The 12,413-nt window shown below is 39.7% G+C and overlaps 1 protein-coding gene across 10 annotated transcripts in view; it reads left to right on the plus strand.

Moving 5' to 3' along the window:
* The window catches only part of LOC137344410 (ankyrin repeat and SAM domain-containing protein 1A-like), a 345,223-nt gene that overhangs the window by 328,615 nt on the left and 4,195 nt on the right, over positions 1-12,413 (plus strand). For 8 of the 10 annotated variants that reach the window (XM_068007344.1, XM_068007345.1, XM_068007349.1 and 5 more), the window contains one exon: positions 3,207-3,298. In XM_068007344.1, coding sequence (XP_067863445.1) covers positions 3,207-3,298 — 92 coding nt within the window. Of the gene's footprint in view, positions 1-3,206; positions 3,321-12,413 lie in introns of those variants that run through there. The other 2 variants (XM_068007353.1, XM_068007354.1) reach the window with 1 other exon arrangement.

Here is a 12,413-nt window from a genome sequence, read left to right on the forward strand (position 1 = left end):
AGGGGAGGGCAGTCACACCTAGCCGGATGACGAAGGAGAGGCAATGGAGGAGGATGGTGTGGTCACTAATATGAACTGTGAAGTAAATTTTAATTATTTATGAATATCTGTTTGAAGATGTAGCACAGGAATACTGAGTACAGATAACAAGAGTCATCAATGTTCAGATTCTGAATTTAGCCCCTTCCAATTACATCTGTATTAGTCTGTGCAAAAAAAACCCACAAACATGTGCAAAGATGTTTTCATGCACTTTGAGATTCCGACTTACTGCTTTAGTGTTTCCTCAGTGTTCAATTTGGTCCATGATTTTGGGGAGGGGTAAGTTACCCCTTAGGATTCCAAACAGGTGTCTCATTTCCCCTGTCTCTGTCTTAGGTGAATGTGACAAAGAATGAATCTGTTCCTGACTTGAGATTCAGGTTTTGAATTCAGTCTTTTTCTGCTTCTCCAAAGGAACTTCCTGTTTGTCATTTTTACCTTGCAGCATCTAGATTTGTGCTGAGAACAGCAGTTTACAGTAATGCTTTTGCTTGCTATTTTAGTTTTCCTTCCTCAATTTTTTTTACACTGGAAATGCTGACTGACCTCTGATGCAAGTGCTGGTAATGACTAATTTGCCTGTAAAGTAGGACCAATACTCAAGATAAAGAAGGAAATAAGAAAAAGTGCACTTGCTCCCTGCCTTCCATGCATCTCCTGCCAATCAGCTCATGGGTGGGACTGAAATAAGCTATGATAAATTTGCCCATTTGCAAATTACATTAACATGACATAACTGCTGCTCCCAGGGCTTGGTTCCGCAGCACCAGTGGCAACGGACAAATAACTGTGCACAGGCACACTTACATGTGCACAAGTTGTTTAAAGCATGACTTTTGCTTCTAGCTGTCAGACCTTTCTAGATATGTGAGGAAGCTCCGTACAGACCAAAAGAATTTGTGTTGCTCCTCTAGCACTACCTACCTGCAAAGGTATTTTGGAGATACTTCTTCAAGTAGGCCCCTGATTCACTGGAGCCGGTATCACTGAAATTGAGCTGGCCCTGGCAGCAGCACTGTAAGGTCAGTGCCACATGATCAGATATACAAGGCTGTGAAAGGATTTTTTTTGCTTTGGGGGAGGGAGCAATTTAAAGGGTAAGAGGTGGGAGCTTAGAGATCAAAACCCCCAAATAACACAGTTTCACGCATTCTGAAGGGACCTCAAGTAAGAGAGCTGCTCCTGGAGAAAAACAATGGCAGAACCAGCCCTGCCCTACCAAATAATAACTGTCAGCCAATTATTGTCAGATTTTGTCTGATAATGCTCCTGTGAAGCGCCTTGGGACGTTTTTATTCTGTTAAAGGAGCTTTATAAATTCACATTGTTGTTTGTTGTTATTGATTGACACTAATGGTAGTTGTGAGAAGAGCATGACCCAGAAAGAAGGACTTGCATTTTTATAGCGCCTTTCACAACCTCAGGCACCCCAAAGTGCTTTACAGCAAATCAAGTACTTTTTTGAAGTGTAGTAACTGTTGTAACGTAGGAAACGCGGCAGGTAATTTGCGCACAGCAAGGTCCCACAAACAGCAATGAGATAATGACCAGATCTGTTTTTAAGTGTTGTTTGAGGGATAAATATTGGCCGGGTCACTGGGGAGAACTCCCCTGCTCTTCTTTGAAATAATGCCACGGGATCTTTTACGTGCACCTGAGAAGGCAGACGGGACCACGGTTTAATGTCTCATTCAAAAGACAGCTCCTCTTGACAGTGCAGCACTCCCTCAATGCTGCACTGGAGTGTCAGCCTAGATTTTTTGCTCAAGTCTCTGGAGTGGGAGTTGAACCCACAACCTTCTACACAGAAGTGAGAGTGCTGTAACTGAGCACAGCTGATAGCTAGAGAATGACAGGTGGTGGCAAAATCATTTCTAGGGAAAACTTGAAAATTCTATAGTTGATGATTTTGACAGTTTAAATGTAGAACATACAAGAAGACGTTTTGACATGTAAGGCTAGTGCCTCTATAATTTTTAACTTTGTTGTGGTGCTGGTGTCAGTGCAATGCTTGGAGAGTCTTATACAGATGCCTCAACATTAGTGCAAGTAATTTATCTCCCAAACCCACTCAGAAACCAGTAAAATTGCAATGCCCAGGCTGCAAATCACACTATATCCGGTAAGTATAAAATTCACAGGGTGTTGCACCAACACAGATCATTTTACCCTTGTGATTGCCAAATCCACAGTTTCGGCATTAATGTGTGTTTATTAATAAGAGTAATGAGCAAGTTACAGGATTCTGTCCATTATTGCGCTCAGTGGACCACTAAGGACGTGTGACTGCGTGCATGGTTTAACTGACCTGTTGATGTGGCCTTGACATCAGATCTTAAACTGCATAGTGGAATCAGAACAAGTAAATAGTAGTATGTTATAGTAAAGCACTGACTTTTATAGTTCCTAATTGAGACCCTATTTTACCACCATGTTTTGCAAAAACAAAATGGAAAAATATGCAATTATGAGAACCAGCTGTTGAGGTTACTGGTGTTATTAGGCCTCATTCATAATCATCATTAGAGAGTACTCTGAAGTTATAAGCTAAATTCTCTGGCCCCATTCATTTTTTATTTAATTGATTTTCATTGTTCATTTTGATCAGGGGGAACGACTTTTAACTGAACTTAATTCTCCTTTTATTGTTTTGAAAAAGGTGCCATTTATGGATGGCCCTAGGTCGCTGAAGTGCACAACCATGTATGGTGGTTGCATTCTAATGGGACAAGTAAGCCTGCAGAATTTGCCATTAGTATTGCACATTCTTAGACACTTTAACAGGACAGCCTTTTTGTCTTTAGCTCTGTGTTTTTCATAGATATCCATTCCTTACCAGTAATACATAGAAGGGATGTTTTTTAAATCCTCAACTACGTGGGTTTTATTCACCGTTTAATGTTGTTTTTCTGTGGTTTCCGCTGCACTTCCAACGAAGTTACAGTGGACAAGCCGGAGAAAAACCTGCAGAAATTCACCCTGCAAGTCTGTATGTTGATTGCAGCCCTAAATTATCGCCTCATCAGATTGTCAGCAAACTTCAGTGCATTTCTCATCAGATTTGGATTGTTTGTTAAATGCACGTCACAGGAACAGTCTGCATTCCAGTATATTTTGCATTTTCTCTCACATTTGTTTGAACTGTTCTTGTGTCGCTTTTGTAGATTGACTCCATTGAGCAAGATTCTCAATCGCATGGCAGCGTGGCATGGATAGCTGACTCCAAGCAGGACTCCAAGAGGACAATCAGTACAAAGTATGAAACCACCATTTTCTGACCACCTGGTGCTCCTGTTGCTACTCTGTGCCTTTGCACTGTGAACCTGTTCCACTTCTCCGCTTCTTTTGGCGGGCACTCAAAGCTGCTTTCACACTCTTTCCCAAAGGGAACTTCGTACTTGAGTTTCCTGTACTGTACTCTATAATTCAACTACAGCTGCCTTCAGACATCCTGGTGATCTTTCAGCTACTTTATTTTTAAAAACTCTGAAAATTACTTAGGAATCTTATTCCACGCCTGAACTTTGAAATACTCTAACCTCCCAGCACTGTGAGCTACTGCACTGTTACTTAATCCACCCAAATGCTACTAAAAGGCATATGTCAGTGTTGCACGCATTAGCACCTGGGCCCGTTGCATCTTTTCCAGAGCAACACATCTTCAGTAGGTACTATTGGTTGGGTGTTTCTGCTGATGGATCTAATATGCTTTTAACAGACCAGCTATCCTTTTAGCTTGCTTTCTTAAACACTTTGATTTAAACAATTTCACAACACATGCCTCATCCAAGCTGTCTTGCAGTTTGGTTACTTCCAAACTCGTTGAAGAAAGATGCAATATGGTTCAACCAAATTGGCTTAAATTAATAGAAGAAATCCTTATTTATGTGTTGTGATTTTTTTTAAACAGTGTTTCTACCACACAAAAATAAATTAAATTTGGCTGCTTTTTTTTAAATGACTGAAGAGGCTGAATGAGCTCTAGCCACATTGGCTACAATATTTTTTTTTTAATTTTTACTTCAGGATGGGGCATGTCTGATCTGAAAGAATCAAGGTTTTTAATAAGGTTATAGAAACGCTTACTTTAGCAAATTCATTATGAGACAGATGTGCCATTTGGCTTTTATAAGTGATCAAATTTGAGATATTCTCTACTTTGTCAATCCAGAGTGATCAAAAATAATGCAATTTCTGAGATCTCACAGAACTGTTTAAGTCTGGCCTATTTACAACAGCTAAATGTTTGCCATATACAGTTTACTCTTAATTCAAAGTTACTTTATTTGAATTATCTGATAATTCCAATTTTTTTAAGCTCTAAATTCCCACTTTATTATTTATGTTACTTAATTCACATTATTGGATTATTCAGATTTTTTTTAGCACAAAAACAACTTTGAATTATCATGTGTCCATTAGAATCATACACATTGGGTACTATCATATAGCTTGTATACGGTATTATATACACATTGGTTGGTCCTGACTTATTGTATGTCATCCATTAATGTGTGGAATTCTTGATTTCTTTCTCCATAGTTCGGTTACATTGATTTTCAGAATTGGTGCAAGGGACATTTTAGAATCTTTCAATTGTATTCTTCCCTTTTCACTTTCTATTTTGTGCTTGGAAGACTTCACTGTCTATAATTGAGACTGGTACTTCGCGCCTGCAGAGATTCCATCTAAATGCTAGAAATGTACAACAAATCAGTCAGCATCTGTGCAGAGAACAGACAAGTTAACATTTCAGTTTTGAAGAAGTGTCTACTAGAATCATACACATTGGGTTCTATCATATAGCTTGTATACGGTATTATATACACATTGGTTGGTCCTGACTTATTGTACGTCATCCATTAATGTGTGGAATTCTTGATTTCTTTCTCCATAGTTCGGTTACATTGATTTTCAGAATTGTTAACTTGTCTGTTCTCTCCAGAGATGCTGACTCCTGCTGAATGTTTCCAGCACTTTCTGTCTTTGTTTCAGATTTCCAGCATATGTGGTATTTTGTTTTTCACCACCTAATGACCTATTAGGTAAATTGAAACACAAAGTTATTTTGTATTTCAGGAGTTCTGGCCGTTGTAACAATTTTTTTTTAATTGTTTGCATCAGCTATTGATTTCCTACGGGCAAGCAGGTTTTGAAAGGGATACATTATTTGGCAACATTAAGCAGACCATTGTGATATCATCTTAGTAACAGAGTTACAATTTGCCACGAGCCCATCTTATAGTTCAGTTTAATTCCTATGGGAAATACATTTTTTTTAAATATTAAGAGGTCCACAGAGAAGGTCTGTTAAATCCAGCTGGAAGTCTCCTACTAGCCAGTGTCAGATTCAACAGTGCATCCAAGTTGTCTTAACTATGGATAACTGATGAGGAAACTAGTTTCCAGTATTGGTGTTCTGTCTGTAGATGTCACTAACACATTTAGTAATACTGTATTACGCTATTTTACAAAGCATGTTGAAAACATTTGCAACAGAGGGAGGGCTGGGAAAACCCTCCAAGCCAATTTCCAACCTGCCCATAGCATCGAGACCACCCTAGTCAAAATCACTAACAACATCCTTTGTGACTGTGGCTTGGAGCCCCCCCTCCCCCCACTTGATATCTCTCCACTTTCGACACTGCTGGCTGCTCCATTCTCTTCCTCCAACTTTTCTTTCATAGCACCTTATATGCTCTTATGCAGCCTATTAAATGATTCTCTTCCTGTGCCCGTATGGTAAATTGGTGTGGGTTCCATTCTTGGTCCCCTCCTATTGATCATTTACACTGTACCCTTTAGCGATGTAAATCTACAACCATTTGACAACATCCAACTCTACCATTCTGCTACCACGATTGACTCGAAGACCACTGCTGTCCTATTTGACTGCCTACCCAACATCAACTCTTGGATCAGCTGAAATTTCCTTCAGTTCAACATCAGCAAAATATAGCAATCCATTTTGGCTTCTGCCAGCAACTGACTCCAGCACCCTCCCTTGCTAGCTGTTTAAGTGAATCTAGGGTCCAACCCTGAGCTGCCCAGTATAATCCACCCATTCATCACCCTGATTTCTTAAATGTTGACTTCACTGACATATCCACATATCTTCCGCGCTCTCCCCCCGCCCCCCCACTCCCGAAAAACTTCAGCTAATCCAGAACTCTATGGTCCGTGTCCTTTCCAGCGCACAGTTCCATAAGTCCATCAATCCAATCTTGCCAGGCTCCTTATACCTCAACAAATTATTTTCTAAATCCTCCTTCTAATTTTCAAATTGTTTGGCCTTGCTGCACCCTAATTGAGTGATCTTCTCCAGCCATATTTTAAATCCTGTAGCTTCAGTTTCTCTGACTCCGGGTTACTGCTTGTTCTGCTCTACATCAGAAGTCGATCTTTCAGTCACAATGCCTCTGGTCTCTGGAATTCGAACTCTCCTTGCCTTTAGAAGCCACCTAAATGACAGCACCCTTGGTTCCCTCCTCACCCACCAATTCCTGCTCATTACCCATGTCTCTGCCTTGTAAAGTGCTTTGAGATGTGATGAAAATGTCAGCTGTTGATACGACTGCCGCACCAATGTTTTGTCTTTTTTGATTCCTTGAATTTCCTGTTGGATTCCTGAAATTCGGATGTTGAAGTCTGACTGGACTCAAGTGTTTCAGAAGCCTAGTCTTGTCTCGCCTTAGACAGGCATCAAACACATTTTGGTATCTGAAAGTATTGTACAGATCATAATTTATCCAACATATGATTTTAATAATATCCTGATTACAATAATCAGTTTGTACACCATAGTGTGATCCAGAAGGTAAATCAGTTGAGTTGATTTTGTCAGACTTGGTAAAAGGAATTGCCTTCAGCTGTTTAAAAACCCAAATCGCTGCAATCTTTTGCATCACTAGTAATCAATCCTCTGTTCGACTGTTCTTTTTGTTATATTAAAAGAAAACTGGCTTGGGGCGTTGCTGAGAGTTGATCTCCAATGGTGAAGCAGAACAAGCACTACCCGGATGAAACTGAGGCTGCAGGATTTAACATATGGCAAAGATCATTCATAGTGGGTGGAGTGAGACCATTGTTGGATTTGAGCAAGTAATGAGCAGTTTGTTGCAATCAAAAATAATTGGATGTGTAGTGGGTTGGGGGAGAGGTGGTGGTGTGGGGGGACTGGTAAAAGAAAAGAGCACAGAATCTATTACAGCTCCAAAAAAAGACTAATTGCGCATTCACTGTGATTAGGAGCTGCACAATATATGAACTATTATTTGTTTTTTGCTTTCCTCAAGAAAATGGAGAATGATTCCAGTGTCTTGTGTGAAATTTGATGTGGTATCAGCTCTGCCTAATGAGATACTTTATATGTACAGATCCGATTAGCAGAAATGGTGGATGAGACTAATAGTTTACTGGAGCCCAACCGAAAGAATTCAAGGTTAAGAAAAATTGCCTTCAAAACTAAAGGGAGCATTGAAAGAAGAATTTTTAAAACCCAGTCTGAATTCCATTAATATAATCATTAAACTTGGTGGCTGCTTTGAGCAGTGGAGAGGATAGAAAGTTTTGTAAATATAGGTAGTGTATTTTCAGCTAATTTTCTGCGTAAAATTATTGGTGACACTGTGTGATAGTCTTGTGTGTCTATATCTTTAGCTCCCCTGTTGCAATCCTTTTTTATAGGTTTTTCATGACATATTTAATTAAAGTTACCATTCCTGTACATAATGGTAAAATTAAGTAGGGGGAGAAGGATATTTAACATTCACTATAGACCATGTTGTAAATAATAGCAGACGCCTTATACCGTGTGTAAGGCTGTTCTGTTGACATTGGAAAACTAGGATTTTGTTTTTGCAATTTATGGTCATAAGCAGACATTTGTGTAATATATCTAATAAAAAGTGTTCTATTAAGATCAGTTATTGACCAATGAAAGGTTGACCTTAATATACATAGAAGAAAATGATGCAATTTCTGCTGGACGCCACTAGCTCGCAGTAAATGCTATCCTGCAAAATGTTTCCATTGTGCTCTTAAGACTACTAGCATGAGTTAGTGGAAAATGCACTCATTTTATTCATCAGATCTCAATATGAATAGGATTTTAAAACTAGGCATTCTAATGCAGTTACCAACTTCAGTGTAAGCAAAGCAATAACAATTTATTTACTATCGCTGCTGTTAATTTCAAAGCAGATTGACAGCCAGGAAGGCCAGCCCCACACTGATGTAAAAAGGTGTTACTTTGTTAGAAAGATTATGTAAAATGTTTGTAGATTAAAATTTTAAGTCTCATTCTAATTTCCACACCTTAGTAATAATCCTGAATCAATATAGTTTTATACATAGAAAAATGAAATCTTAAATGGGAGTTAAGTGACACCCAGGCTGAGATTTCAAACTTTCAGTTCTTTGGTTAGGAAGCCAGCCTTTCTTGTTAGTGCTACTTGGAATTGCAGCCATTTTGCGGTTTGTTTATTCCTTCTTCCATGGAACTTTTATTGTTGCTACAACTTTAAACCCCAGTTCAAAGTGCATTGTAAGACATGAGCGATGAGGACAAAGCTGTTTCATGTGTGAATTGGTCTCCATTAGATATGGACGATTCAAAACAACCCAGTAACTAGGATATGAGCTTTTTTTTAAATTCGTTCTCGGGATATGTGCATTGCTGGCATGGCCCTATTTATTGCCCATCCCTAGGCCGCTTCAGAGGACAATTAAGTGTCAACTAAATTGGTGAAGGATAGGAGTCACATATAGGCCAGACCGGGTAAGGACATCAGGTTTCCTTGCCTAAATTGCTTCACTGTGTGGACTCTCAGAGAACTGCTGCAGCTTGGCTTCCCTGAATTTTGTATCTCCTAGTCGGGGAAGTGTGAGTGCGGTGAACAGTTTGCCACATCACATCCCTTTCTTACTCCCTCCACCACCACCACGCCCCCTCCCCCCCCCCCAAACATTACTTGCCAGTTATGGCAAACAGGTAAAAGTACTGGGCCAGTGCATGTATACATTAATTATGTACGTGTACCTTATCTGAAAGGTTAGAAGTAAGTAAATCTACTGTTAGTCATTAACGGCCCTGACCTATAAAATGTCTGTTTTGCAGGTTGGTTTACTTGCCTTGTATGAATAAGTTATTGAAAAGAAAATGGACTGAACTTGTGATCTTTATCACATTGTTCAAAAGGAGTCAAAAATTAAAATTTTGTTTGTTACTGATGAAGCATGACAACAACTAGTAACCAATAAAAGGACAGTGGTTTTATGAAGCTTGCTAGCTCTGATATAAGAACATTTGACCCCCAACCAGAGAGTTGGAGTTAGAATCCAAGTGGTGAATGTCTTTGAGCTAAGCTTCCTTCATTAGACAGTTTCACCAGTTCTTGGTTGCATCACAAGGTAGGGTAGTCATTGAACATTCTATTTAGAGGGAGTTAAAACTGGCAGGACCAGTCTCATTCTACAGAAATACCATTTACCTGCTATCCATAGTCTAGGGCAGACAACACTGATGAAATAAGTATATACATCCATTTTTTTGTAACTTAAGTTAATCATATTTTGAGTTTATTTTTCATGTTATTTTTCTTAAATTATCCAGGCCAAACATTTCTTATGAAGTTTTATGTACATGTGGGTGGGTGGCTATTGTAACTCTCAAGAAACAATACCAGGTTTTGTAAATTAAATTGCTGTATATACTTTATACTGATTCACGTACTGCTAGAAGCATTTGTTTGATACAGAAAACAGAAGCCATATTTCTTTGAACAAAAGCTGGTAACCTGGTGTCCATAATAAGATTGAACTCTGCACAAATATACTTATTAACCACCTCACTGCGATGCTCTAAAACAGCACAACAGGGACTTTGAAATAATGCAGTTTCTTTTCTTGTGACTTTAAAAATAAACTCCTCTCTTCCTGTCTATCTCTAGTTGATAAAAAAAAATCAATTGGAATCCTATTTGCAGTTGTATTAAGCATATTATCATGTAGAAAGATAACGTGAATTTACAAAGTTTATTCCTTTTGTGATTGTTTCTGACCATGGATGCTTTCTGTTAGGAATGTTCATTTTAACATGCAACTAACATTTAATTATTAATAGCTGTGCAAAATGGATTTTGAAATATAAACTGTTTTATGTTGTCAACATTGAAACTTACTACATTTTATGGGGAAAAAGAGTCATGCATGGCACAGTTGAAATCAGGAACCATCTAATTTGTGTCCTTGTACAAGGAAGTGTTCGTCGTTTGTGTCCCATTTTTGTTTTCTCCTGTCTTGTTTCTCCTCCTTCTCCCGTTTTTGCAGCTAAGAAGGTGGCCAGGGAATATGCTTCCAGCACTCCCCTGGATCAGACCATGATTAGGTGTAAAACTGCAAATTGTGATTTGGCAGTCAATTTTACCTCCCCCCCCCCCCCCCCCCCCCAAATAATGTTGGAGCAACATCTCCTCAGACAACCCAACTGAGCCATTGAGCTTGTGTGATTAGTCATAAGAGGGCGCTCACCTCATGCCATGCACGATCGAGCTTACTGATGCATCACTGCGGTCCATCGTCACCACTCTACCTTGGCTAAAAGTATCTCTTTGGCATAAGGAAACAGAAGGAAGAAGAGAGAAATTGGATGCATTTCTCCACTTCAGCGGGGCTAGAAATGAATCTTTCCAAGTATTGAGACAGACTGATTGGAAAAAATAATGAATGTCCAGCAAAATATTTACTTGCTATAACCCATTATTTTATTTCAGTGGGCTTGTGCAGATTGGCAGCTGACTTTGATCATGATCTTTTAGTAAAATGCGGTCTGCTACTAAATTCACCCCCACGCATTCATACTGTTCCTTCTGCAGTTCCTATTCTTGGCTAGATTTCAGGTGGCACTATTGCAACTGTCGATGGTGCAGTAAATATCTTGAAAGTTAGGATTATATTTCTGCACCAACAAATTCTATAATTTTCAGTTGATTGTAAAAGTGTGTCTGAATGGAATTTAATTGTTTTTTTTAAAAGTATGACTGATAATGAATTTTCTCTGATGTGAATCAAGCATATACATTTTTTTCTAAATAAGTTGCTTACCTTGCTAAAGCATTCAGATCATCTCGAGCAGTTCCACATCCTACTCTCAACCAGGTCATACATTTGAGTCTCAGGGCTGCCTGTCATTCAAACATGCTTGCCTTAGCTGGGTGAGTTTCTTCAGCTCATCTGTTTGATGGAGCACACCCTGGAAGCAAAGTCTTTGGGGAGAGAGAAGAGAAAGGCACAAGGTTCTTGTCTTAGTACATAGAAACTAGGAGCAGGAGTAGGCCATTCGGCCCTTCGAGCCTGCTCTGCCATTCAATATGATCGTGGCTGATCCTCTATCTCAATATCATAATTCCCGTTCTCTCCCCATACTCCTTGATGCCTTTTGTGTCAAGAAATTTATCTAGCTCCTTTTTAAATAAATGCAGTGACTTGGCCTCCACAGTCTTCTGTGGTAGAGAATTCCACAGGTTCACCATTCTCTGAGTGAAGAAATTTCTCCTCATCTCAGTCCTAAATGTCCTACCCCGTATCCTGAGACTGTGACAGCCTCGTTCTGGACCCCCCCAGCCAGGGGAAACATCCTCCCTGCATCCAGTCTGTCTAGCTCTGTCAGAATTTTATATGTTTCAATGGGGTCCCCTCTCATTCTTCTAAACTCGAGTGAATACAGACCTGGTCAACCCAATCACTCCTCATACGACAGTCCTGCCATCCCAGGAATCCGTCTGGTGAACCTTCGCTGCACTCCCTCTATGGCAAGTATATCCTTTCTTAGGTAAGGAGACCAAAACTGCACACAATACTCCAGGTGTGGCCTCACCAAGGCCCTGTATAACTGCAGTAAGACATCCTTGCTCCTGTACTCAAATCCACTTGCAATGAAGGCCATCATTCCTAACTGCTTGCTGCACCTGCATGTTTGCTTTCAGTGACTGGTGTTCAAGGACACCCATGTCCCTTTGTACATCAACATTCCCCAATCTATCACCATTTAAATAATACTCTGCCTTTCTGTTTTTCCTTCCGAAGTGGGTAACTTCACATTTATCCACTGCACCTGCCATGTATTTGCCCACTCTCTCAACTTGTCTAAATCGCCTTGAAGCCTCTTTGCATCCTCCTCACAACTCACGATCCCACCTAGTATTGTGTTGTCAGCAAACTTGGAAATATTACATTTGATTCCCTCATCTAAATCATTGATATATGTTGTGACTAGCTGGGGCCCAAGCACTGATCCCTGCGGTACTCCACTAGTCACCTGCCACCCGGAAAAAGACCCATTTATTCCTACTCCCTGTTTCCTGTCTGTTAAC

Source organism: Heptranchias perlo, chromosome 27 (assembly GCF_035084215.1).
Source record: "Heptranchias perlo isolate sHepPer1 chromosome 27, sHepPer1.hap1, whole genome shotgun sequence".
Classification (NCBI taxonomy): domain Eukaryota; kingdom Metazoa; phylum Chordata; class Chondrichthyes; order Hexanchiformes; family Hexanchidae; genus Heptranchias; species Heptranchias perlo.